General features: G+C 36.2%; 5 protein-coding genes across 6 annotated transcripts; 4 read left to right on the forward strand and 1 right to left on the reverse strand.

Annotated features, from left to right (window-relative positions):
* The first annotated feature begins 2,568 nt into the window (after nucleotides 1-2,568).
* Nucleotides 2,569-7,108, forward strand: ABCI15 (trigalactosyldiacylglycerol2). The gene is made up of 6 exons (XM_011098561.3): nucleotides 2,569-2,728; nucleotides 2,922-3,562; nucleotides 3,662-3,991; nucleotides 5,044-5,159; nucleotides 6,308-6,398; nucleotides 6,520-7,108. Exons 2-6 carry the CDS (start codon nucleotides 3,038-3,040, stop codon nucleotides 6,610-6,612), a joined length of 1,155 nt encoding a protein of 384 aa, XP_011096863.1. The 5' UTR covers nucleotides 2,569-2,728; nucleotides 2,922-3,037; the 3' UTR covers nucleotides 6,613-7,108.
* A 273-nt stretch (nucleotides 7,109-7,381) lies between these two features.
* LOC105175914 (pentatricopeptide repeat-containing protein At5g66520-like) lies at nucleotides 7,382-9,311 on the reverse strand. Its single transcript, XM_011098560.3, has one exon. It carries the CDS (start codon nucleotides 9,100-9,102, stop codon nucleotides 7,708-7,710), a length of 1,395 nt encoding a protein of 464 aa, XP_011096862.1. The 5' UTR covers nucleotides 9,103-9,311; the 3' UTR covers nucleotides 7,382-7,707.
* Nucleotides 9,312-12,914: 3,603 nt separating this feature from the next.
* On the forward strand, nucleotides 12,915-14,498 carry LOC105175958 (uncharacterized). The gene is made up of 2 exons (XM_011098602.3): nucleotides 12,915-13,328; nucleotides 13,440-14,498. Exons 1-2 carry the CDS (start codon nucleotides 13,199-13,201, stop codon nucleotides 14,408-14,410), a joined length of 1,101 nt encoding a protein of 366 aa, XP_011096904.1. The 5' UTR covers nucleotides 12,915-13,198; the 3' UTR covers nucleotides 14,411-14,498.
* A 196-nt stretch (nucleotides 14,499-14,694) lies between these two features.
* Nucleotides 14,695-22,766, forward strand: LOC105175917 (Transducin/WD40 repeat-like superfamily protein). Of its 2 annotated transcripts, none has more exons than XR_848941.3 (13): nucleotides 14,695-14,938; nucleotides 15,030-15,145; nucleotides 15,727-15,870; nucleotides 16,753-16,883; nucleotides 17,474-17,701; nucleotides 18,063-18,241; nucleotides 19,047-19,147; nucleotides 20,147-20,212; nucleotides 20,866-20,921; nucleotides 21,041-21,098; nucleotides 21,944-22,064; nucleotides 22,130-22,247; nucleotides 22,341-22,766. XR_848941.3 is itself a non-coding variant. In XM_011098563.3 (13 exons), the coding sequence occupies exons 1-13, from the start codon at nucleotides 14,929-14,931 to the stop codon at nucleotides 22,451-22,453; spliced, it is 1,434 nt and encodes a 477-aa protein (XP_011096865.1). In that variant the 5' UTR covers nucleotides 14,706-14,928; the 3' UTR covers nucleotides 22,454-22,766. The 2 variants fall into 2 exon arrangements, 1 of the variants encoding a protein (XP_011096865.1); XM_011098563.3 differs by having other exon boundaries at nucleotides 14,706-14,938; nucleotides 22,137-22,247.
* Nucleotides 22,767-24,588: 1,822 nt separating this feature from the next.
* LOC105175960 (Peroxidase superfamily protein) lies at nucleotides 24,589-26,142 on the forward strand. The gene is made up of 2 exons (XM_011098603.3): nucleotides 24,589-25,059; nucleotides 25,143-26,142. The coding sequence occupies exons 1-2, from the start codon at nucleotides 24,829-24,831 to the stop codon at nucleotides 25,890-25,892; spliced, it is 981 nt and encodes a 326-aa protein (XP_011096905.1). The 5' UTR covers nucleotides 24,589-24,828; the 3' UTR covers nucleotides 25,893-26,142.
* Nucleotides 26,143-26,364: the final 222 nt, after the last annotated feature.

The raw sequence follows: 26,364 nt of genomic DNA on the forward strand, positions 1-26,364 counted from the left end.
TCATGGGACAAATCTCATAATCTAGATTATGTGAAGAGATTGTAGTTTTGATATCTGGAATGTCCTAGCCTCTTGTGCCACAAAGAATTATTACAATCATGTGAGGTAAGACAAAGAAAATGTTTATTGACATATGAATCTATAACAACAGAGCTAAAAGAGGAATTGTCCATGAAGTATAAGTTTCCAACTTGATTGCCCACTGCTATAACCTGCTTAGTCTTCGGTCCTGAAACATACAATGAGATCTGTGAAACAATACTTCAATAGACAATGAGGAGCAAAGTTTAGGCACTGATAGGAGGTTGTACTTGAAGGAGGGAACTAGTAACACATCTGTTAGAGTGAAGTTTTTATGTAACGTGACTATGCCAGTGTGTGTAACAGAATGAGTTGAACCATCAGCTAGATGAATGAGTGTAGGATGAGAAAGGACTGTGAGATCATTGAGAGAGTAGGTGCTACCACACATATGATTAGTTGCTCTCATGTCCAAAATCCAGGAAGAAAAAATGTTATTTCCAGAACTGGTAAAGACAACCTTCATACTTGTAAAATCATCCACACGAGCTAAATTTCCTTGCGCCTCAGGTTGGATAGTAGTCCTTATAAGTCTGATCAATTCGTGTAGTAGTTCTTCCTTTGTGTTAGATTGCAATTAGTTCTCCGGCTTAGAGGTTGTTCCCACAGTGAATAGCTATTCCCATGTCCCTTTTCCTTTTATCTGCAAGTTCCTTATACCAGTCAGGGGTCTCGTGAAGCTTGAAGCAAATGTCCTTGATGTGCCCTGTTCTGTCGTAGTGTGTGCAGTGCAATGTGCGCTTATCATTCCCATATCTCTTCTTGCCAAACCTTGAGCCCCCCCGACATGTAGACTATGTTTTCAGTGTTGTCAGCAAGTTTCAAATGCACTCGTCTCTGTTTCTCTACACTTTATATCATGGAATAATCCTTGTTAACTGTGGGAGCAAGATCCATAACAAGGAGCTAATGTCTTACACTATCAAAGGCGTCATTGAGTCCCATAAGAAACTGCATAAGTTGTATGAAGGCTACTGATTTTGCAACTGGCTCCAAGCGCTACATGTGTGCTCATTGCAAGTGCATTGTGGTGTTGGCTTTAATTCCGCCATTTCACCCCAGATTCTTTTCATGTTTGTAAACTATGTGGAAAGAGATAAGTTTTCTTGCATCATAGAACATATTTCTCTTTGTAGTTGATACAGTTGTGGCCCATTACATTCACCATATCGTTGTTCAAGATCCAGGCATAGGCTCGTAGAGGACTTTGCATACATAAGTGCCCCTACAATTTCTTTGAAAATAGAATTTAGTATCCAAGTAGTTATCATACTGTCGACACTTATCCACTGCTCAAAATGTGGATTGTTGGTATTTGATTTTACAGAATTGTATTTTATTCTAAAAAGAAAGGAGTATTAGTTGAAAGATGAATCATAAATGTCGAGAATCATGTGATCCATATCCATTTACACCTACTAATTAAAGGACATGTGTTTTGGGGGAAATCTGAAAGCAAAACAAAAAGTTGAAAGTTACACTACACGCACCTACTGTTTTATAAAGAAATGCATGAGAAACTTTTGAGGGGAGGGGAAATATATAGTTTATAACTCCATCCATAATAGTCTTCTTTAACCAAGAGGAGTGAGGACAGCCAGCCATAAAAAACCCTTCTTCCCTCAATGGCAAAAATTGAGTAGACATCCATCTCTCCTCTCAAATATTATATTTGCTTTTGATGCTTCTCTTCCCCTTCGCCAAACCAATAAGCCTTCCCCATTAATCCAACCCTTTTATTACTTATGTTAAATTCACAACCACCCATTATTTTGCATCTAATTAAACAATATTTTTAGTTTTCTTCAACTATTACATAATCTAAAATATTAATAATTAATATATAATAAATATTAATTTACTGGTAACATAATTAATAAACATATATAACATATACATAAAATTATCAAGTATTTTCATATAATTTTGGTACAAATATATACTCCCAATATATATATATATCAATATTCTGAATTTGTAACAAAATTATAGATTGATATTACAATTCAAATGTATTATACATATATATATATTAAATAATAATTTATAAAAAATAATAAAAAGCTACTAAGTTATTGATTATGCTTACTTTTAAATAGATTTTGAAACACCACTTTTATGATGATATAAAATTGAAATATAAGATATTGCTTGAACATAGTTCTAATATATTATAAATATTTTATATATTACCCTCATATACTATTATACGTGTAGTTAAGTACATAAAATTATTTTCTAAAAAAAAAAAACACTTTCAATGATCTTAGTATTTCATGCGACTTTAAATTAATGAGTTTTTGTAAAAAAATAATAAATTGAATTGAATTATTTAATTGTATAGTTTCAGTTCCACATATGTAAAAATATTAATTGTAAATATAAATAATACCATACCCATAAAATTCTAACCTGAAAAACGCATGTGAGGACAAGCCTCGTGCGACTTCAAATTTTCACCATGGAGCCAGGGCGACCCGGAATCTATTGGAAATCCGGATTCCAAACCACAATCTATCCACTGCGGCCCAGCCCACCATCACTCGATCTGGAGACGCTGAAGCTGAGAAACCTCTCCCTCACTCTCTCTTGCCTGGCGCAGGGCTAGGGTTTGTGTTCTTGGAAGAGCTTGCGACCCACACGGACGGTATTCTCCTTCAATTTTGCGTAAATACATTTTCAAAGAGTGATATCTCCAGCATCCGCTATGTCTGTTTTTGATTTCTTTTCCAAGATATTCATTATGTATTTCATTTTAATGCTTAATTGCGGTTTCTATGTTCTCATAACCATTCTTGCTTTTTGGATTATGTGGGTTCTTCGTCTCTACAACTTTGTAGTTTTCACCACCCATGTCAAAGATCAACGAGATTATCCTGTATCCTATCGCTGCTGGGAACTCTTCTTCGTGAACGATACATCGACACCTAATTTTCAACATAGGTGTGAAAGAGATATGCAAGGGAATTCATTGCTTTTTGCTTCAACGAGCCCCTCGATGTTGCGCTCTCCTACTGGAGCGAATGGTACATTAAATTTCTTGCCATGTCTGGCAACTCCTCTCAGGCATAAGAGGAAACCGTTTTTTGTCAACTCCACTTCATCTGCTGATGCCGGTCACTCCCAGCAGAATGCATCATCTTCTGAGTTTAAGAGTCCACTCTCTGTGGTTTTAGACGTCCCTCGTATGATTTGGAAACAGACTATGAGACCCTTGACTGATTTTGGATTCGGTAGGAAAAGCATATGGGAGGGTGGGGTCGGCTTGTTTCTTGTTTCAGGGACACTTCTATTGGCACTTAGCTTGGCTTGGTTGAGGGGATTCCAATTGAGATCAAAGTTCAGGAAATATTTGGCTGTTTTTGAGTTTGATCAGGCTAGTGGTATTTGCACTGGAACACCTGTTAGGATTAGAGGAGTAAACGTTGGGAATGTGGTTCGTGTGAATCCCTCATTGAGGAATATTGAGGCTGTTGTTGAGGTGAGGGCGAGGCATTGAAAGAACTTTCAAACATTCTGTGATTGGTGGCTTCAGTGCATTCTGACTATATAAATTAATTTTATTCATCTTGTTTTGTAGATTGAAGATGATAAAGTTATAATACCACGGAATTCATTGATTGAAGTCAATCAGTCTGGTCTTCTCATGGAAACTCTCATTGATATTACACCAAGAGATCCCATTCCAGCACCTTCAGTTGGGCCTCTTCATGCAGGTTGTGTTAAAGAGGGTTTAATCGTTTGTGACAGACAAAAGATAAAGGGGCACCAAGGGGTGAGTTTGGATGCATTGGTTGGAATATTTACTCGCATCGGTCGTGAAGTTGAAGAAATTGGTGTTACAAATGCTTATACAGTGGCTGAACGGGTTGCCACTGTTATTGAAGAGGCTCGACCGCTGCTTGCAAAGGTGTGCTCTGTAGTACTTTTTATATGTGCTTTTCCCATATTAGCTTGTTTTAGTTGAACTGATGGTGTACCCTGAGTCATGAATTTATGTTATTTTATCTATATTTAATAGGACATCTGCAAATTTAAATATTATTCCATCATCTACCCTCCATAAGGATCATGTTTACAATGAAAATGGACTCTATAGACAGTACATCTCATTTGTATATCCAATATCATACTTGTGCTGTATGGTAGTTTATTTTTTACAACTGTACTTAAAGTATATGTTTGTGTACTTATTTACAAGTGATCATCATAGCAGAGAGACTGTATTTTTAGGTTCTCCTGGGCCTTTTTCTCTTTTAGGTTCTGGTGTTCTGTCTTTGATTGACATCTTGGCTACCATCTCCAGATTTTCATTTCTATCTTTTTCACTTGGCCTGAGCTTATGGCTTGTTGCTTGTATATATAGCAAGTCTGAGATAAAATTTAGTATAGACCTATTAAGCTATCATTACTGGTGGAAGTTCATCCTTTTTACTAGTTTATTATTATTTTTTTGAATGAGCTGTCATGTATCTAAATGAAACTGCACCTTTGTAGTTAGCTTAAATTGATGTTTACTGGTTATTCATCAGTACTGTCTTTTTCCTTTTGGGCAGTACGTTGCTGTCCGAGATTAGTTTGGAAGTTAGACACTAGATATTGTGAAATGGCTGTCATCTATTGAATGGGGTGGTATAGGTAGCATTTGGACTTTTGGCAGGTACCAAAAGTCCCTTTGGCACCTTCTGGGTTTTCATCTTTTGGACTTTCTTGAGGTTAGGTTTTCTCTCACGGATATCAAAACTATGGTTCAGTTGCTTGCCTCGAGTGATGGTTTTGTAATAGTTATTGTCAGATGAATGTTGATAGTGCTTTACATCCTTCCTATTCTGCTGCCAGCAGTAGCAAATTAGAGTAAAATATGGGGAATCGCCTTGTAGTAGTTAAATGCATTCACCATGGTGTCATAGCATTGAATGTATTCTCATGTAAAACTCTGTCTCTGATGTAGTGATTTCCCAGATTAGAGCTATGGCTGCAGATGTAGAACCTTTGCTGGCTGAAGTTCATGATAGTGGTTTACTGAAGGAAGTTGAGAATCTAACAAGAAGCCTTACACAAGCTTCCGAGGAAATGAGGTAACTGTATTCTTCAGCTTGGTTGCAAACTTTAATGACAAAAATCCTCAGTGCAAGTACATTCATGGTTCATGTGTTCATTCTTGTTAAAATCTTTTGCAAGTTTGGCATAAACAACAGACACACACACACACACACCCAAAAATAAAGTTCTAAGTTTCACAATAATATTTAGAAAACTTAATTTCTATCTTACTGGTATATAATTTAAAGGAGTCTACAATCTACATAATTAAGAAATTTTGGGGAAGATACTGGAAGTTGGCTAGTAAACTATGATACATATCGTTTCCCAATTCCCGTGAGAAACTTGCTTTTCTTTCTTATTTTGGAGATTGTTAGGGTGAAAAGATAAGACTTTGTAATTTGTAGTCTCTTAAGGACAGCAGTATCATATTGTGTCCGACTGAATGTGGAATACGTGCAACTGTTGAAGGTACCTGGTTGCACACCATGAGCCCCTTGGAGTAGGTTGTTTATGTAGTACTCACTAATCATTGATCATTCTGCTGGTACAGAACTTACTGAATAAAACCTTAATTGAATTATTTGCATCTATTCAACTAAGAGCAATCTTCATCCCTCATTCCACACCTCCGGCCACACCTTGTCCCGCCCCTAGACCAACTTTGCGATCTCCTAGTTCCCACTCGTTAGCCCGCCAAGCTCATTTTCAACCAAATTCAGTCGGCCCCCACCACTTTTAACCACTTCCAATCAAAGTTTCCCAGGATAGCCTTGGATATTTATGGAGCGGTGCTCCTGTCAATTTGATGCTGACTTGGAACAATTTCTTAAAGGTTAAAATAGCTTACAAATACTCGAGATGTATCGATTCCAACACTAGATGTTTCTTCAGCATTTCCTTACATTTAGGAAATAATAGATGTAACAATTCAATGTGTTTCTTTTTTTACTGCTTTCCAAGAAGTATCCTGGATATGCTGTCCACATACCCAGTTGATTAGCATTTATACAGTTCCTTAATTTACTTATGGTCAATTTGCTAGAGTGTTTAACTGCTTACAAAGGTTAAATATGTAATTTGGTGTAGAATTGAGCTTTCATCATGTAAGATGTTGTGGTTTTGCATACTTTGTATATTGTATGGTAATTGACTCATGGTGAGTTATTTGTGAACCATGCAGAAGGGTTCAGTCGTCAATTTTGACTCCAGAAAACACAGAATTAATTCAAAAGTCTATCTATACACTCATTTTTACGCTGAAGAACATTGAGGTACTCGCTGCCCAGGCATCTGCCTTGATTCTGATCGTTCAAATGGTTGTTATCCTTCTAATTATTATTACTTTTGTTGTTGCTAAATTCTGTATCCTCTTGTCTTAATCAACACTTGCAGAGTATAAGCTCTGATATATTAGGATTTACTGGGGATGAAGCCACAAGAAAGAACTTGAAACTGCTCATTAAGTCTCTTAGCAGGCTGCTATGAAGAAGAGGAAATGAAATTGACTGATCTATTCTGTTGCAATGTATTGAAAGCAGAGGAACACGTAAATCATGGCAGGATTCTTTTGGATTTGAGTATGTTGAAGCTACTTGTTTTTTTTGCAATGTGAAAGGCAAAATACTTGTGGATTCCTCAAGTGCGGATCAGATGGGCAAAACGAGAACCTGGCTGTCACATTTTCTGCATAACTCTATGGTTGCCATGGATGAGAATTCCAGCTTTCTGTTTCTTGGGCGCCCAATATCATGGACTTCAGGAATTTTGACATTGGAAGAAGTTTCTCTGATCTTTGAAATGCTGAACTTGGCATCTCCTATACCCTTAGGTTTTGAATTCTCTTTTTTTAGATTGATTACAACCCTTTTTGTTCTAATTTGACATCTTTTTGCTGTACTCTTCCCAGATGCTCATCTATTTGGAAGGAAAAGTTGACCTTTCTGAATAACATAAGACCTAAGAAATTGTTTGGAGTGTTACATATCAGTTTAATTTTTTGTAGTCCAGCGGGGACGTGTCGTTGGAGTGTTGGCATTTGGTTATTCGGAGAGCAAGAGATCATATATTCGACAATGAAATCTTCATCTTTTGATTTATATTGGCTTAGTCGGGCATGTTTTACTCGGCTATTGGCGGCCCAGGATATTGAGGCAACATTCCTTCATGAATGAGATGTTTAAAAATTTCTGTTATCACCTTAAAGGCTTAAACTCGTGCTTATTGCTTCCAAAAAGATAATAGCTACCCCGGATCATAACGAGATTCCGAGATCTCCCCATTACCATGAAACCGTTTCAAGAAATATATAAGTTGGACCAATGACATAGTCTGGGGAATTATTACACAGCTTGTTTGTGGGGAACTGTCTGCCCGCATCATGTCGTTTATTTTATGCCACTGCAAAGCTATATCCTTCAATTTGTGTGTTTCAGGTGCCAATCAGTCTTTGGTATTTCACTGTGTAATGGTAGTAATCCATCTGTGGACAACTGCATCCAGTGCCACCTGAACTTTCCGGAACCTTTTAAGAGATTAACCCGAAAGCTTAGGCAAAGAAAAAGCGGAAGGATGTTCCATTCTTCACATTACTCCACTCCTGATGAAACTAGATCCCCTAACCTTTCTCACATTTTGGCCGAGCATCAAGTTTCTCAATCTCTCTGCCTCGCTCCATTTGCCACTTAATACATACAAATCAGAGATAAGTGAGTAAACCCCTCCGTCAGCCTCTGGCCTCACCATCCTCATCACCTTATGAATCACCTTCTCGACCATTTGATACTGCTTGTGCAACTTACAAGATGACAAGAATGAACCCCAAATTACCACATTAGGCTCAAAGGGCATCGTGTTAATAATCTCATATGCTTCCCCCAGCAATCCTGTCTTACCAAACAAATCAACCATGCAGCCATAGTGCTGAATTCTTGGCCTCAGCCCACTCTGTTCAAGCATTCTAAAGTATCTGCGGCCCTCATCCACCAAACCCGCTTGCACACAGGCAGTAAGTATTCCTGTGAATGTCAACTCATTGGGCTTCACTCCCGCTTCTCTCATCTTCTCAAAGATCCTCAGCGCCTCTAGGCCATAGCCACATTGTGCAGCACCACAAATTAAAGCCGTCCAGGCCACCACATTGTTACCCTTCATCATGTTGAATATCAAGCATGCACTCTTTAGAACCCCGCATTTTGCATACATGTCAAGTAAACAAGTGCCTAACTCCACATTCAATTGCCATTCATTCTTAATGGCGTAGGCATGTATGGATTTTCCAAACACTAATCCAGCTGAACCAATTCGGCCGCACCCTGCTAAAATTGAGCCTAAGGTTAGTTGATCGGGCTTTAGGCACTGATTCTCGACATTTCTACACATTATCATTTCTCGAAAAAGTGACAACCCTTGGTCCCAGAGAGAATTGTCCATATAAGCAGCGATAATGGCAGACCACGACGCGACGTCTCGCACGGGCATCCTGTCAAAAAAAATGCGAGCAGTTGTCACATTTCCTTGTCGTGAATATGCCGAGATCATAATGTTCCAAGTGACTGTGTTTCGTAGGGGCATTTCGTCGAACAGGATACAGGCGTCGTCAAAGAGGCTCAGGGCATACGCGCAAAGGAGAGAAGTGGCGACGTAAACGTGAGTAGAGAAGCCGAGTTTGAGAAGGTGGGCGTGGATGTGACGTACGATGGTGATGTTGTGGGGCAAATTGGTGCAGGATTTAAGGGCGAAGAGGATAGAGAAGGTATCGAAAGGCACAGCCTGGCGTTGCATCCGGGAGTAGAGTTGGAGGGCCTTGAGAGGTGAAGTGGAGGAGGCTTTCCGTATGGAGAAAGCCCAGGAATTGAAGTGGGCTCTGAACAGAGAATTCCATGAATGATGATTGAAGAAGCAAAAATCAGGGGGAAGTGTTTGTTTAACAAGGGCTGCTGCAAGCGAGATAGGGGGAGTAGTGATTTTTGTGAGCATAGCATGAGACTGAGAGTGGCTCCTTTCGTCTCCTCTCCTCTATCACTCTTCCATTAACCCAAAACACATTCTGATTGATCTGTTATGTATCAAAAAACCTAAAAATCAAATGCTTCTCCCGGCAGAGATAGGGATCCGGGTTCACGTTCGTCCATAATAGATGCAATGGGTCCACCCGGGTTAGATCCCACCGCCCCAAATTTTGAAGTCATAACCGGGTTAACGGAGCAGGTATTTTAATTTTATTTTGATATTTTGGATTTAGACCTGGCTGGATCAAATTTTGTGTAGTATATATATTTAGAATAATTATATTGATAATTTTTTAATTTACACTTATAATTTAGTAATTAATTTTATTAATATATTAATTGAATATAAATAATAAAAAATATACATGATCATGTTATTCATTCCCATAAATATTAATTTGACACCCCTTTTATTTTTTGATAATTAACTCTGTCAACAAGGACATTTTTAAATTTTAATAATTATTAGAAGTAATTTTTATAATTTTTAAAAAAAATAAAAATAATTCATATAAAAAAATAATAGGTGAGAAGATGTAAATATAATTTCACTATATAATGTTTGAAGTGTGCAGTGATTCAAAGTTGAGAGATGAATTGAGCATGTGCACAATTCTAACCACTTTGTTCTTAACATGGGGCAACGACGTCGTACGTAGATTTGAAAAGTTTTAATTAATAAATGGTGATGAGTGAGATAAGATGAGAAATTAAAAGTATACGTAATGAGTGAGATGAGAAATTAAAAGTATACGTAGCATGCACATATATATATATTTATATAATTGACACCAAGATTAAAATTAGTTGTCTGAATATACATATTGTGGTGGTGTTGGTGTAAGATGAGTAACCTCCTCAGTCCTCATAATAAGTGTAACATTAATTAAATAAATTATAATGTGGTTAATTATTAACGTGAGAAGTTGTGAATAATTAATTATACATGTCCAAGTAATTAATATATTAAGAGATTTGGATTTGAAGAAATAACGAAAGAGCTAAGTGTCAAGATATTTGTATTATAGTAAGGTGCATGATGAGATTTGTAGTTGGAGCAGTATGAATATATCAAGAAATTAAAGGTATGGAGAGTCGCTTAGCAGTATAGGGACTCCGTTGGGGATTCTCTTTCCCCTTATCTTTTTCTTTTTTGTATAGAGTTACTTAGCTCGTTATTTCGATTATGTAGTGAAAAAAGGCAAATATTAAGCGGAGGGGGAGAGGGTCCTCATCATCATTCTCAATCATTCAATCAACACCTTATGCCTTTATGCCAAAATATAATTGTTAGCTTCCTTTTTCTAATTTCCAAATCAAAGTATAAGTTGGGATTTGGGAGGAGAGAGATAATTACAAATTGTCGGCAAATGCCAATATTAGTAAATAACAAATATTATAACTAATTACATCTTTTCCCCTACCTAATTTGGTCCAACTTAGATTTATGTAATCAATCAAACTGATGCTTCCTAAATCTTTTATGAATTAAATTTACAATAACGTATAACAACCCTGTTGAACCATCAACAGAGAAGTTAGTCCACAAACTTATTTTTTGTATTATTAAGTTGGTAAGTTCAAGAAATAAGTTTATTCCAACACAACATGTCATCATGTAGTTGGATTAGCATGTTATATAATTTGTCAACACATCAGGATACGTCATCCTAAATGATGGCTCTCGTAGATTGATGGCAAATGAACTAGGAATCCACAAATACTTTTAGGTAGACCTGACAAGACATAGTCAATCTAATGTATCTCAATTAAATAAAGTCCAAATTGTGCACGGTTTGTTTATTTAGTTAGTTAGTTCAAAGGGCTTTCAAATGGCGTATGACTCTCCATAACAACCCACTTATCTTGCACTATACAAACCTATAAATAGAGGCTTTGTGCAGTCATTTAGTAACATCAACACTTATTATCAAACTCTCACTTATTCTTTCATTTCTCTCTTTACTTTTAGATTGTTTTTAGTCTATATTTTGCACTTCACCCGAATATTTATCACTCTCATATCATATTTTACTATTATTCTCATTTTGATTCAAATTTTCTTTTTATTTCTTCAGTGAACTGTTACTAATTTAAGTATTGGAGTACTAACTTTTATTTTGCAGATTTTATTGTTGTTGATCTTAAAATTTTTCTTAAAAAACCTTTGACTTTGCAGTGTGACAACAAATTTTGTAAGTGTCACACACAAATTAAATTAAAATTGGAAATGTGATGATTAATATTGGTTGCATCAGTATGACGATATATATAGATGTAAATAAATGGATTTGAAGAAATGAAGGAGTAGGAATTAGGAATGATGGTTGATTGAAATCAATCTCAACATAAATTTAGGAAAAAGTGTTGTGGTCATAGTAAGGGCAGCATGGGCTTATAGAAATGAGGCGGCAGACTGCTTTTTTACGTGATTTTCTCCAACAGAAACAAAGAAAGAAAGAAACAAAATGATGAAATTAAAAGAGAAAATTGAGACAGAAAACGAAGCCCAAACATCATTACCACACCACACTCCATCATCCATTATTATTCATTTAATTTCTGCACCACCATCACTCTCATTACTCAACAATCAAAAAGATCCGTCGGTGGGAGAGAGAGTTGGAAGATTGTTGAATTTGAAATGAGGAAGATGATGATGATGATGATGAGGGGGTTTCTGCTTAAAATCATTTGGTCTTTCCCTAAATGCCCCATTTCATCATCATTCTTACGCTTTAATTTCCCCATCATACCCTCGCCAGAAGACTACTGCCCTATTCATCTATGTATTCAACTCCATCATCACTTTTGCTATTCATTCATATTCCTTGTCTTTCATTACTTAATATCTTCATATTAACTAGCTACCTACATTAATTAATATAACACGTTTATGATCAGTTTGATATTGTCCGCTTGCTCCTCTACTGTTGATATAACGATAAAATTAATATTGCGATATCATAATCGTTGTTTGTGTGAGGAAAAAATCTTTTTTTAATATATTAGTATAGATATATCAAAATAGTTCATGCACACTAACATATATACATATATATATATATAATTAATTAATTAGTCAAATTATAAGCTAGAGTATTTGTAAAAATTAGTGCAAGTTATGATGAGAGAAAATGGATGGAAGGGGACGTAAAGTGGTGATATATATTTATTCTAAATTAATTATAATTCTAATCGTCATATATATGTGTGTGCGTGTGTAATTAATAACAGTTGATAGTAATTAATTGATTTAGGTGGATGAAGGGCAAAAGGGAGGGTAGTATATAAATATATGGTTTCCCCTTTATATGGTTAAGGTATTTTTGGTTAAATGAATAGCTTTTCTTGTTGGAGTCTACAATTAATGTTTGTGGATATAATATAAATTAAGGAGAAGAAAAAGTGTTTTTATGTGTTTGTGTGATGAGTAGTGCTACGTAGTGCAGTGGACAGAGAGTTGATGATGAAATGAAATAGGTAGCTGAGTAGCTGTGTATGTTTTGGAGTATAAGAAATGTGGTGGAAATGATGAAGCTCATCACACAACCAAAACCACAAGCTTTCTTAAATATAAATATTAATTAGAGAAGCTGCGCTACTAAAAGCAGCACTCAATCACACCTGCCCCCCCCCCCCCCCCCCCCATATGCAAATCAAACCATAACTACTACTACTACTACTTCCTTAATTTTCTTCCTCTGCATCATCTTTTAATTAATTAATTACTCATGATCCCAGCTTCTTTATTAATTAATTAATTATACAATTTCGTACACTTCATCAATAAACATATCATGCATGTATCTATGTATCGTATATATAAGCATTTCTAAGACTAGGGGAAACAGCTGCTTAATTTTGTTGGAGAAAACCCAAGTCTTCTACTTTTTCTAACCATGATTATGATTGGGATTACTTTTTTGTTTTATTTTCTTTCTGGAGCAAGTAAATTTTAAGGAACAAGGAACATGCATGATTAATATAAATAGATAGTAGCTGAATTAGCAAAGTGGCCTGTGATGGGTGGTGGCAGCTAGCAGCCTTGTAAGAATTAATTAATGGGCCACCACTGCTGCAGCAAACAGAAAGTTAAGAGGGGACTGTGGTCTCCCGAAGAGGACGACAAGCTTATCAGACATATTACTACCCACGGCCATGGCTGCTGGAGTTCTGTTCCTAAACTAGCAGGTGCCTGCACCAATCAATATATATATATATATATATGTTCCTTATTAGTTAACGCGTTCGTGCCTACGTCCTACTGTTGCTAGTTTTACAATTATCTTGATGCTGCTGCAGGCTTGCAAAGGTGTGGAAAGAGTTGTAGATTGAGGTGGATAAACTATCTGAGGCCAGACCTCAAGAGGGGTTCCTTTACGGAGCAAGAGGAAAGAACAATCATCGATGTTCACAGGATTTTAGGCAACCGCTGGGCTCAAATAGCCAAGCACTTACCCGGCAGGACTGACAATGAAGTCAAGAATTTCTGGAATTCTTGCATCAAGAAAAAGCTCATTGCTCAAGGCTTGGACCCCAACACTCACAATCTCCTTTCTTCTAATTCTACTACTCATCGCCCCTCTCGCCCAACTTCCAATTCTAACTCCACTAAACTCATGAATTCTTCAACCCCCCAACACACTTTCACTGTGGGTACAACAACTACTAGTAATTCTTCAACACTGCTCATCCTGCCCAATCCCATTTATAACAATCAACAATATCCTGATTCCCCTCACCATCATCACATGCCTGCAGTAGATGACCAAAACCAATCCAGCTTCATAAGCAGTTGCGGCCATCGCAACTCCATGCTTTCTGCAGCTGCCTTGGAGTTTGCACGCACAGCTTCTACTACTTCAATGGAAACTAGTCCCAATCCAACATTGTTTTTATCTTCAACCCCTGTCCTGAATGATGACAACTGCATTAATTGGGCTTCACCCGCCACTACTGGAATATTGCCAATATTGGAGCATCAATCAGAAGAACATCATGAAATGTCGCAAGCCCAACATCAAGCAGAGGAGCAGCAGCACATGTATGAAGGGCAAGTGTACAAAGTAATTAACCATGAGCAGGATGATCAACTAATGATGAAGTCAGGCCATGAACATGAATATGATGAAGCAGCAGGGAATACATTAATTGATGGGAGTAGTAACTTTGATTATGAGTTTGTGGATTGTGGGTTGATGGCTCCTCCAGTTTACACTACTTGTAGCTTCATCAATTCTATGGATGACCAGTTACTTGGTTGGGAATGTTAGAGCAATAGCTTCATTTTTTTTTCCCCCCAATTAATGTACGTACGTCTTTCCCCAGTCCCTTGTGTTAATTAATTACCCTAATTAAAAATGTATTGCCATTGACTAATTTACATATATATCCACTTTATAGGAAATTTCAAGATAATTAATTGCTGAATTTCATTAGTGTTTTAGAGGGTTGAGGCAGTAGCAAAGCCTGATCTAATTTAGGGAGTTGACCACCTGGACTTCGCCCCACGCCAAACCCTAATTCGACTTAAAATTGGGCTTTGCTTGCCAGCCAAAGGGCAAATATGTCCAATAACCTAATCTTTTCCTGGCTTCACAAAAATTGCTCTGGCATAAGCACCAAACTTATAACAAAGGCAGCGCCGACCGTTGGCTGGCATGTTTGCTTTTCAAACCACCGAATTTGCAGCGATCCCTCCCTTCGATTTTGCTTTGCCGTCGCGCAATTTATACCATAAAGGAAACAGCAATTCTTCACTCTTCAGTGTGTTGTCCCCCAAAGTTCAACTATGCCCAAAGGTCTCTCTCTCTCTCTCTCAACTCTGTATTATTCTTTACTCCGATTGTAGGCGCTATCTTTAACGGTTGTTTTTGTGATTTTGGTTGGCAGATCTCCCAGGATTTTATTATGACGCAGAGAAGAATAGGTACTTTCCGTACAAAGGGCCTGTTCCGGGTTCTTCTCTTAGACCTCTTTCAATACCGTCGCCCTCACACCCCAAACAGGTACCTGTTTCACATTCACACCCACTACTACTGTTAAGGAAGAACCCTAGGGTGCCTTCCCATATTAGTTTTTAATATCTATTCTTAGAATCTCAACATGTGTATACTCTGAAATATTAAATTTCCATTTTTTCTATGAATATTTATTTTTCTAAATTTTTTCTAAGTACGAACGTCCTTCCTGATTTTATTTTGGATTTTGTGGACTTGTTCTGCTGTTTAAGATGGTCACGTTTTTTAATTTGAAGCTATAATAACTCTAGATGTTAGGTTTCTGATAATTATTTTTCATCATTTTCTCATCAATATTTTATTTTATAAATTTCGTTGACTAAACTACTGGGTTTATGATTTTGTATCCTTGAGGTGAGGATGCAATTGCCTGTTCTATTTTCACAATCAAGACGTGCTGCTACATACCTTACCTTTTACCCTGTCCTGTATAATATCCACTGTTGTATGAAAGCATGTTATAATTGCAACTATCATAACCCACTTCTTGGTATTCCTAATTGTTGTATTAAATGATGATGTCACTAGTAATTCTCATAGGACTCCGTAAATTTTCACATTTATTTCAGGATGATGGCTTATATCAAAGCATAAGAATAAGACAGCAAGAGCTGCTTCAGGCTCGGGAGTTGTTTGGTAATGTGATATCTTCCCGCAAAAGGAAATTGAGCTTTCGAGCTGAATACGAAAAGAGACATGCATCGCAACCTTCAGTAAGAGTTGCTTTCTCCTTTTTTCTTATTTTCCATTTCATAACTCTTTACATCAAATTACACGGAGCTCAGCATTTGCACAGCCAACTTATGACAACCTTTTCCCCATAAATCTTTGGATTCACCTATTTTGTCTCTGTATCAATTCATGCTCACTGCAAGTTAAATTGGTTTAAGACCCCAGATTCAGTTATTGTTATTATATTTCTTTTAATTGAAAGAATTATATGGATATTGTTGCAGTATGAGAAAATTGTGATGATTTGAAATGGGAATTATTTTGTTTTCTGTTAGCCTTTTCTATCGGCTTTTGTCCTCTTGCATCGATGTAATTTTTCTAATTTAATATACTTCCAATACTTTATTTTTTTCTTTTTTGTTAATTCTATTTATTTTATGTAGTATGTGTCTTTTGTTAAATAATAAGGTCCATTGTCACTTAAAAGTGACAAATTCCTTTTGTAGTCAGGACTATGAAAGGTTCAAGCAGTCCACTAATTTTTGAATGAAGAATGTAAAATCACTTTTCTCTGCCCAGAAGAAGCATTAAGTGTAGAAACAACTGTCTGTCTTTAGAGAGGCTGCAGGTCTAACAGTAACTTATGTCATATCCTGTCACTGTGTACCTTCTCTTTAGTCATCTGTTTCTTCAGTTCGGTTGTCCACAAAAGCTAGTTATTTTGCTGGATATTGGTTCAACTTTTCATCTATTACATATATTATTAGACTGCTACCTTAACATATCCTATTCTGCACTCTATTCAGCCTTTGATCACCTAAAAGGGTGTGTCCTGTTTTCATTACCCAAAGTAACTATTATCACAAAGCAAAATTGAATTCAGGAATTCACTTTATTGCTTATTTTGCAAAGAAAAATTGCAGATATGGAAATATAGAGGGACCAAAAAGATGGCCAATATTGCATTGGAACATGTGGTTGCTGACATAACCACGCGACATGGTTTAGAGGAAAGAGATATATTGTTGAGTGGTGGTGTGAATGGGTTACTGTGGTAAGTTCATTTGTCAGCTTTACTTTCAGTTTTCATCACGTGCATTGAATTGTTTTCCAGGACTTTCATTTAGGAAATTAGTCTCATCATGGAAATGATTACTTTTGTTGGTTAAGTATTTAATTTTTACATTGATCATTGCTTCAACTTATGATGTCAAATGTTCATGCAATCCACTTGCTTTATTCTCATTTCCTGGGTGTTTATCTTTATGAATTCTTTCTTTAAAAGGAAAAAAAAAAAAAAAGAAAAAACAAGTGCTGGTTCTTCATCATGTTCCTATTGCTTCATTATGTTGAGAAGTAGACCAGTAATCAAGAGCATTATGAGTTTACATCTACCATATGCCAAAGTACATAAACAGGACATATGCTGCTACATGAATCATTTTAGTAGTTATGTTAGAAAAGCTCCCACATAACAGAATTCTTTGCTCTTTTTATGGGGATAGAGAAAGAAGCTAGAAGCTCTAGCCTTTAGTTTTATTAGTTCAGTAGTGACTCAATATCTGTATATCTTTTGCTAGACAATACTTTCTGTCTATCTTTATATTACGTATTCTTTCTAATTCTGAGCTTTGGTATATTTAGTCTCTTTCAAGTTGGAAAGACTCGGCAAGAAGTAGACCCAATGCAAAACTACAAGGTAGATCATGTATGGCCACTCAATGTACATCAAAAACCCAGGGAAAAGAAGTTATTAAGAGAACTCGGGAGTTCTTATGGAGCGACGACATATATGGCATCTGATGTATCTTGTATAAAGGTGTCGAGGAAGAGTCCTCTACCAGCTAATGATGCCATGTCAAATTATTTTTTGTATCCTTTTTCAAACTTTTGTTTTGCTTATTACGTAACATGTCTTATGCTTTTAAATGCATATCAGCTTTTAAAAGAAAAACTTTTCTTATGTTTGTTTTGGTTAAACAAGTACTTTCACCCGTTGTATGGTGATTTTCCATACGGACTTTGCATGATGCTCTTGTTAAAATGCATAGAAATACTAAAGGTATTTCATATTTGGGACATTTCCATCATTGAGTGGATCTTTTGGCAGAGAGGATCGGGCTTGTACGATTTATGCTGTGTTATTTAGTTTGAAGCATTTTCATGTTACTTAGTATCCTTATTTGCTGAACTTTCATTCAGTTAAGTTCTGAAACTTTAACATAAGAAACAGGATAACAACGCTGGGGTCTGACAGTGCTCCTGGATCTGTCTACCTTTTGGACTTCACCAAACCACTTGATTTTGACGCTAGTGTTCCCATAGCTAGGGATCGGTTTCATGAGGTTGCTGCATTTAAACAGACACTTTGGACAGCCGACTGCGACCCTGAAGGGAAGCATGCTGCGATTGGCAAGTTCTTTTATCTTTATTATTCTTCAGATCATCAGCCAATAATGAATTTTCTCTGCAAAAATTTTGTATGATATCCCTAATCGCGTAATCTCTAACTTTTCATGGACTACAATTGCAAGATAGAAAAGTATCCATTTTATAATGCCCCATGTTATGCCACCTAAATTTTCAATAGAATGAAAACTTTCATGTTTGTCCTTGCTCAATGCTAGTGTGAGGAGCGAACAGAAATTTCATGGCCTGATGTGCTTGAAAAGTCACTTTTGATGTTTTTGTTTCAGCATTTGCATTTGATGCACCTTTTGCTCTGCAATTTTGGACTGCTCTTAACTGTTTCCATAGAAGTGGTCAAGCTTATACACAGTTCAGGCCATCTTTAAAAGGGTCCAAAATGGTCCAAAATGTTTAGCTTCATAAGTTTGAAATGATTTTGAAATTCATCTAAGTTTGGCCTATTCAAAACCCTATGAAACCCTACATTTATATAGTTATATCCCACGAGATAACTGAAAATTACACACAAAATAAGAACATCGAGTAAAAAGGTATGATTTGTTGGATCTACAGAAACTTTTGTCTCCGTAAAAGATAATACTAAACACATTTTCAGCCATTTTTAATAATTTTTGACCATCTTCAAGAAAAACCTAATCATATTCGGAAACAAAATCTCCAAAAACCATTTTTGAACCCCCCCGCCCCCCCCAAATCCAACATGTGATAGTTTCCTTTAGTGTGAGATATGTATTTTAGTGATTCTATATGCTGTAAACTTTCTTTATAATTGCTATTATTGGTGTAGGAACAAATAGAGGAGTTGTGCTGCTCAATATGGAAACTAGAGTATCGTCATGGGTGCTTCATTCTAAAAGTGATGTGTTGTCTGTGCAGCTTGATCAGTCTGTGAGTTCAAGAAAATTGCTGTGTGAAGTTGTATTTCAGTGTATGGAATAAGTTCTGGCATGTCCGTTGACCTCAGTTCTAACATGCCTAAAAGACCTGTATCATATTCTCTATGTAATATTTAAGAGAATAATTTCCTAATTCTGAGAAGATGTCCAATTTGTGTTTATTTGTACTGTATCTGCTTTAGATAGATTCTGTACTTTATATTAGGATAATTACGACGCCCTCCGGTTTTGGTGTAATTACGCGTACAACCCCGTTTGGTTTGGGAAATTACCTCTATTATCCTTGACATTTGTTTCCTTCCAACAAATAGATTCCTTCGTTAGGTGAAATTCATGAAATTTGCTGATATTAGCAACAAACTGAATGGATCATATTTACGTCGATTGACTTAATATTGACTTTTTGTAGGTCAAACAAATATTTTCTGACCAAACTACAGGGGTGTATGTGTAATTATACCAAACCTCAGGGAAGAACGGTGTAATTATCCCTTATATTTATCATACATGTTCATGATCATCATATGTGATCAGTTAAATGCTTAAAAGTTAATAGAGATGAGTCATATCGATATACTTGCTATAAAAAAAAAAACACACTCCTTCACATGCAAGCTGGAGTCTGGCAGCAAACTTGACCTTATTAACTTATTCAGAGAAGTAGACAATTTTTATCAGATTATTGCTGAATTATGAGTCTCACCTAAAGGCTACTAGTAATCTCCTTGCTTTCTATATTCTTTGTTTGGCACAATCTCAGAGGACATGTATCATGTTTATATGCATAATCATCTCTACGGTTTTAAAGGAGGGAATGTCATACTTTTTTCATAATAACTGGGCTTCTATCTGGTTCCTGAGTAGAGAAAAGTATTCTTTTCGATCTCATTTTTAATTTACCTCTTGTGCTCCCCTATGTAGGACACTATCTCAATGATGTAGTACTCTGTTGTGTATTTACCGTTTAGGCTATGTCCTTTTATTGTTTCAGGGGACTTCCATAATTTGTGGGCTGAGAAATGGAGCAATCATGACTATTGATACTCGCCAAAGACAAGTGAGAATCCATTCTTCTTATACTTAATAATGTGTGTAAACCTGTACCATACTGTGACCTTCCCAGGTGCTTGGTTACAACATTCGAAATGTTGGGTTAGTCTGTGTGAACCACCTGCCTGAAAATCATATCTCTGTCATCAATATTAAATACAACAGAGCATATTTTAATTACTTGAACTATTCTTTCATTCCCTCATCTCTTTATCATAACTCTCTAACCTGCTATGTATGTTATCATTTCCAGACAAAAGTTTGTCAATATTGAAATGGAAAGGTGTGAAAGTTGCTTGTGGTGTTGCTGAGTCTGGTGACATTATTCGACTAAAAAGTGTTCTATGTTTGCCAACCTTGTGATAAGTGTGCTTAGTAGTTTTCTAGAAGGTTTTGTTGATATCTCTTATCAAAAGGCGATGTTGGATAATGTTTAGCAAACAGGATTTTGGGTAACAGAAATGTTCAGAGTTATGAAGAATTATGGTACTTTTAGTAAAAAAATACCCTTTCTGAACTCTTCCCCCCCCCCCCCCCCAATTATTTTCTATTTATTTATTTAAATAAAAAGTAGTATCTTACAGTTTTCAGTAGAGAGCTATGAAATATATGAAAACATTGAAAATATAGCAAATAACTCTTGGTCTAATATTTTTGCAGATAAAAAGGGGCGGGCATAGCTCTTCAGCAGTATCAATGCCTTCCTCTATTTGCTGGTTAGTTGGTTTTCAACTCATTGATTCTGCTTCCTTTTGTGCTTTTGCATGAGGTGTTCATTTATTTTTGTTATTCAACATTGTTGTTGGACTCAACTCACATTTTCCTTCAACTGTAGTTTGGCATCACTTAAGCTTTGGGATCAGTACTTCGTGGCTAGCTCTATGGATGGATCGGTAAGTGCTTTACAATTTTATGGTTGTATTGGCACTAGTGAAATATTCACATGAATAAATGTCCATTTATATGATTAGGAAGTTATTTCTATCCACATCCTCTAAGATTTTGAGTTGTGGTATTCACCTTCCGAAAAGTTTCGATTTTTGGCGAAGTCATGTACACTAGTGCTATTTGGTCAATAAAAGAACATTTTTGAAACCGTGATACCATTGCCTCATGGAAAAGAAAGGTATAATTTTTTTCTTAAAAAATAATTAGTTGTCACTATTCATAAAGTTTTCACCCAAAAAGAATGAGCGAGTCTCCTACATTTCAATGTCTTTTCAATTCGATAAGAAATGTAAATTAAATTTTATATATTAAAATATTTGGTTTCCATAACTAAATAATAATTTTCAAATTCATAATTCTCAGGATGAAGTAAGAGGGCTTAAGTTTAATCATAAAAGTTATGTTAGTTGGAAATTAATTTCTTTGAGAAATCTTAACTGACAGTTAAAATTTGGCAAGGAATGGGTGGTTTCTATATATTGATGTTTTTTTACGGGGGCATCACCTTAGTTATCCCAAATATCAAATGGACGTTACCTTCAAATATAATATTTTTTAATTCCTTATTGATTTAAATTATGGTATGACATTCTTTTAGAATTATTTCCCTGAAGATATGATCTCACTTAATATTTTAAAATGAAGCATTTGTTTGAAAAAAGTTGATCTATACTCTTTATTTAATTAAATACTGCTTGCACTTCCATTGTAATCTTCTATGTTTAAATTTTTTTGCATTTCAATTACTTGCCCAAGTAATAGTAAATTTTCTTGATTTCTGGCTATCCAGATCAAGCTCTATGATCATCGTCTGACCCAGAGAGGCCCAGTTCAATCTTACGAAGGCAATGTAAATTCTCATACTCGAATAGAAATTGGAATTGACCCATCAGAGAAAGTTGTCATGTCAGGTGAACACGATCAAGATTCACACAAGTGTCTTTATGATGATTCAACTGATACTGACAATCTGCAGTTGTCAGGTGGAGAGGACTTCTATATTCGTCTCTGGAATATCAAGTCTGGTGAACTGCTCTTCAAGGATAGATTTATGAATTCAATTCCCTCAGCTGTGTGCTGGCCAAGGGTTGGAGGTATTAGCTGCTTTTGTCAAATATATGCATACTGATTTCCTGAGTTATTTCCATGTCATCATTCGAAAGTAATTGTTGGTAACTCATACATAGGGCTTTTGGAATTGACAAAAGATGGCCAAGATCACAGATGTTACTGGCAGGACCATAGTTTCGGTGCATGGCTTGGTTCATACGAGGGGGTCTTCTATATGGACTGGCTATGATAATAAGTGCAATTTTGTTTTCTCTTCAACAAATGCTGCAAAGTGGTCTATTTGGTGGACACAATACGTTGACATCTGCTATCCGAGTGAGCTTGCTGTTTCACCATCCCTGCAGCACCGCAGGTGGAGGAATGGATGGGATAGGATAGTTGGATTTTCGTCACCTGTATTGTTAAATATATGAAATAGTAGATGCATTCAGGAATTTACACTAGACTTGCTATATTCACTGAAAGATGGTTGCATTAAAATCTCTGTATGCATAATCTGTTTTGTTTTGGTAACCTGGAAATCGTTTGGTTGCGTGCGCTCATCTGGTGATATTTTTGGTCTCTGGTTTCTTGTATTCTTTTCTCATTGTTTGCTTTGGTTTTTTTTTTTGGTGGTTGTTGTTAGATGAGTGTCAAATTTACTAGAATATTATCCTATTAAAAACTTGTGAAAGTAGTGAGTAGGGTAGAATTCACATAACTTGATTTCAAATTGTAATTCTTTTAAGAGTAGAAGTAAAAAAAAAAGAAAGAGGGAGTTTGTTTAAAGTTTAAATCTAGAAACCAAAATAAAGAAGAGACAAATATGAGAAAAAAGATTTCTAGTTAAAGACAGAATTATGTTCAATTCCACAGTTGATTATAAAGGTAAAGATGACAATCATTCATAATAGATAAATTGATTATAGTAATTGGTACAACTTAATAACGTCAATTTTTTTTACTTTGTCGTAGTCAAGGAACGTCCATTGACTAATCCCCTACTCATTAAATAATTTTGAAAATGTTTTTAAGATTTAATTTACCAATAACATTAAGAACTAGAAAGACTCAATTATAACCAATAAATTTCTATGAGTATTTATTTAAGTTGGATTGTTCCGTATAACATAATCAACCACTACGACATGATAAATATGTTGTGTTACCACTAATTGTTGAACTAAATAAATAATTACGGATTTGCAAGTTCAATTGGCTAGGCAAATATTTTTAACAATGAATAATAGTACTTATCATTCATAAATCAGATTATTTGTGAGAGCATCGAGAACAACACAAATACCCATATGAATGAAAGTAGATATTACAACATAATAAAATCAATAATTCATCATATCTTTAATTAAAAATAAAAGAACTAGCCTAGCATGCTAATGGGAGAACATATAAAAGAAAAAGAGATAATTCTATTAAAAAAAAAACACCATAGAGAAGAAAAAGTGCAAAAATGTCAATATGATGAACCACATCACCTATTTATATTTACTAGTTACTTAATTCTATTAGAACTAGAAAAGGTAGATTTCTAATTAAACAAAAAAACTTAAGGAATTAAAACTATTGTCCTAAAGAAATTCTTCCAGCAATGATAGTTTCAAATAAGTCGTATCCTAATTAGCCGCAAATCTTTTCAAAAAATCGTGTCTTTGACTTTCCTTTTTTAGTTTTATTCCCACAGGTTTAGGCGTGAACACGCATAACTGGACAAACAAGGTTGTCAAGTTGCTAATTGTAGCTTCTTTCTTCCTTTTTCATTCCATCAACCTCTAATAAGCTAAATTTGTCACTTGTTTAAAAAGAAAAGAAACCTCTATTGATGAACAGATTATGTTCTTTTAATATTTTTGTTGATCTGTATAGTATCCAATCTTTCGGAGCCGAAGTATTAGAGACAAGAATTAGCTAATTGTTGACTAAAGTCATGGTCATCCGCTCGTATTACTCCGTTTCCGGAGCGTCAAAAATGGCAAGATACATATATAGTAGCAAATAGAGCAATAATCTGATAAAGTGGTATTTTGCCTGTTATTCGGTTTTTGAATGAAAACACCTTAAAAGCCTAAGTGAACTGGCGTTTGAAGAGAAAAAGAATGATAAAATGCATTCTTAGATATTAGAAGTAATTAATGGGTAAAGAAAATAGGTTTAAACAATGAAAGCTCCAAAGAATGTATATATACTAACATCTGTTTAATTGGTGAAAAAAAGGTATTGTGATATGACATCATTTAATATTATTTATATGGCATGAATCAGAGAAATTTGATCAATCTGCATCCTTTCTTGAATTGGAAATTTGATGGTTTGTGTTTTGAAGAAGACGGAGATAAGTAATGGATGGAATATAATGGGGGAGGGGGGAATGCTGTTTGCACGACGTCCATCTTATATCTTATGCCTATAATTCTTGAGTATATGGTTGGCACGTCGATGATGGGTCAATCATATGCTAGGGTATTTTTGAGGGGTGGGACTCACGTATAACTAGGACGCTTCCAGCTATATATATTCATGAATTTAGTCAAACAATAGCGCATCAGTAGTCCTCCCACGATAATCTAGCAGAAGCAGCAGCAGCAGCAGCAGCAGCATAAAATTAAGATGGAGAGGGAAAGGAAGATGATTATGATGATGATGGTGCTGATGATGGTTACAGTAGTAGTTGGGGGAAATGAATACGAGTATGATGATTCTCTGAGTTTCTCCTACTACCATGGAAGCTGTCCAGAATTGGAAAGCATCATCCACAACAAAGTTCACCAGTGGCTCAAAAACGATTCCACACTTGCTCCGGCTCTCATGAGGCTTCACTTCCACGACTGCGTTGTAAGAGTATGTAACCTAGCGCCCCACCTCTTGATCACAGTTTATCTAACATGCATGTGTCATGGCAATTAACCATGATGATGATGCAGGGATGCGATGCTTCCATTCTCCTGAACCACCAAGGAAGCGAGAGAAGCGCTGCAGCAAGCAAGTCGCTGAGGGGATTTGAATTAATCGACGACATCAAGGCGGAGGTTGAGAAGAAGTGCCCAAAGACAGTCTCCTGCGCCGACATTCTGACGGCAGCCGCCAGAGACGCGACTGTTGCAGTGGGAGGCCCCTTCTGGATGGTGCCTTACGGCAGAAAAGACGGGCGCATATCAGTGGCCAAGGAGGCGGAATATGTTCCTATGGGTCACGAGAGAGTAACTGACTTGATTGAATTGTTCCAGTCCAAAGGGTTGAATGTACTGGATTTGGTGGTGCTGTCGGGAGCACACACCATTGGAAGAAGCAGCTGCGGGTCGTTGCAGTATAGGCTGTTCAACTACAAAGGCACACACAAACCCGACCCATCCATCCACCCAAAGTATCTCAACTTCCTGAGAAGAAAATGCAGGTGGGCATCCGAGTACGTGGAGCTGGACGCCGTCACACCAAAGGCATTCGACGTTCAGTACTACAAGAACCTTCAGAAGAAAATGGGGCTCCTCTCCACCGATCAAATGCTCTACTCAGACTCAAGGACTGCTCCTCTCGTCTCTGCATTCGCTTCCCAGTCGGAAGTCTTCCACCATCAGTTCGCTGCCTCAATGCTCAAACTCGGAAACATTCAGGACTATTCAGCTGATGACCAACATTCTGAAATTCGATTCAACTGCAACTCTGTCAATGCCTAATATTATAACATTCATGATCACTATTTCCACATGTGCCTGCCTCCGCCTCCGCTTATATATATCTTTTTACCATTTTCAAATTTTCCTCGCCCCGCCACCGGCTTCATACCATGTAAGAGATACTTTGTATCCGCTGGATATTTTTAATTTGATTTCTTCTTCTTTTATTATTATTATTATAAGTTTTTATGGGGTGGCGATTAAAAATCATATGCTCAATATATTGATCAAACTTTAGAATTTGTTTGAATCTCATTTAATTATTACTTGTGATTGTCTCTTAATATATATTCGAGTTTTAAATCTTGAATCTTAAATTATTTGAAAAGAATTCCAAGGAGAGAAGTATGCATGTTGTGGGGTCTCCGAAACTGGAAATGAAGCACGTAAGTAGTACAGAATGTAGCTAGCGAATACTGCAGAATTAATTAATTAATTACTCCTCATTATCGAGTATTGAGGTACGACTGGG

Source organism: Sesamum indicum, linkage group LG12, assembly GCF_026168435.1.
Source record: "Sesamum indicum cultivar Baizhima isolate 11 linkage group LG12, ASM2616843v1, whole genome shotgun sequence".
NCBI lineage: Eukaryota > Viridiplantae > Streptophyta > Magnoliopsida > Lamiales > Pedaliaceae > Sesamum > Sesamum indicum.

What these genes read in the sequence shown, in the direction of transcription:
- LOC105175958 (XM_011098602.3), top strand. Translation starts at nt 13,199, where the DNA reads ATGGGCCACCACTGCTGCAGCAAACAGAAAGTTAAGAGGGGACTGTGG. An exon ending in TTCTGTTCCTAAACTAGCAG is followed by an intron (nt 13,329 to 13,439) that starts GTGCCTGCACCA and finishes ATGCTGCTGCAG; the next exon opens with GCTTGCAAAGGTGTGGAAAG.
- ABCI15 (XM_011098561.3), top strand. Translation starts at nt 3,038, where the DNA reads ATGCAAGGGAATTCATTGCTTTTTGCTTCAACGAGCCCCTCGATGTTG. An exon ending in CTCGACCGCTGCTTGCAAAG is followed by an intron (nt 3,992 to 5,043) that starts GTGTGCTCTGTA and finishes GTGATTTCCCAG; the next exon opens with ATTAGAGCTATGGCTGCAGA. An exon ending in CAAGCTTCCGAGGAAATGAG is followed by an intron (nt 5,160 to 6,307) that starts GTAACTGTATTC and finishes TGAACCATGCAG; the next exon opens with AAGGGTTCAGTCGTCAATTT.
- LOC105175914 (XM_011098560.3), bottom strand. Translation starts at nt 9,102, where the DNA reads ATGCTCACAAAAATCACTACTCCCCCTATCTCGCTTGCAGCAGCCCTT.
- LOC105175917 (XM_011098563.3), top strand. An exon ending in AGGGAAGCATGCTGCGATTG is followed by an intron (nt 18,242 to 19,046) that starts GCAAGTTCTTTT and finishes TTATTGGTGTAG; the next exon opens with GAACAAATAGAGGAGTTGTG. An exon ending in CTAGCTCTATGGATGGATCG is followed by an intron (nt 21,099 to 21,943) that starts GTAAGTGCTTTA and finishes CTGGCTATCCAG; the next exon opens with ATCAAGCTCTATGATCATCG.
- LOC105175960 (XM_011098603.3), top strand. Translation starts at nt 24,829, where the DNA reads ATGGAGAGGGAAAGGAAGATGATTATGATGATGATGGTGCTGATGATG. An exon ending in TCCACGACTGCGTTGTAAGA is followed by an intron (nt 25,060 to 25,142) that starts GTATGTAACCTA and finishes ATGATGATGCAG; the next exon opens with GGATGCGATGCTTCCATTCT.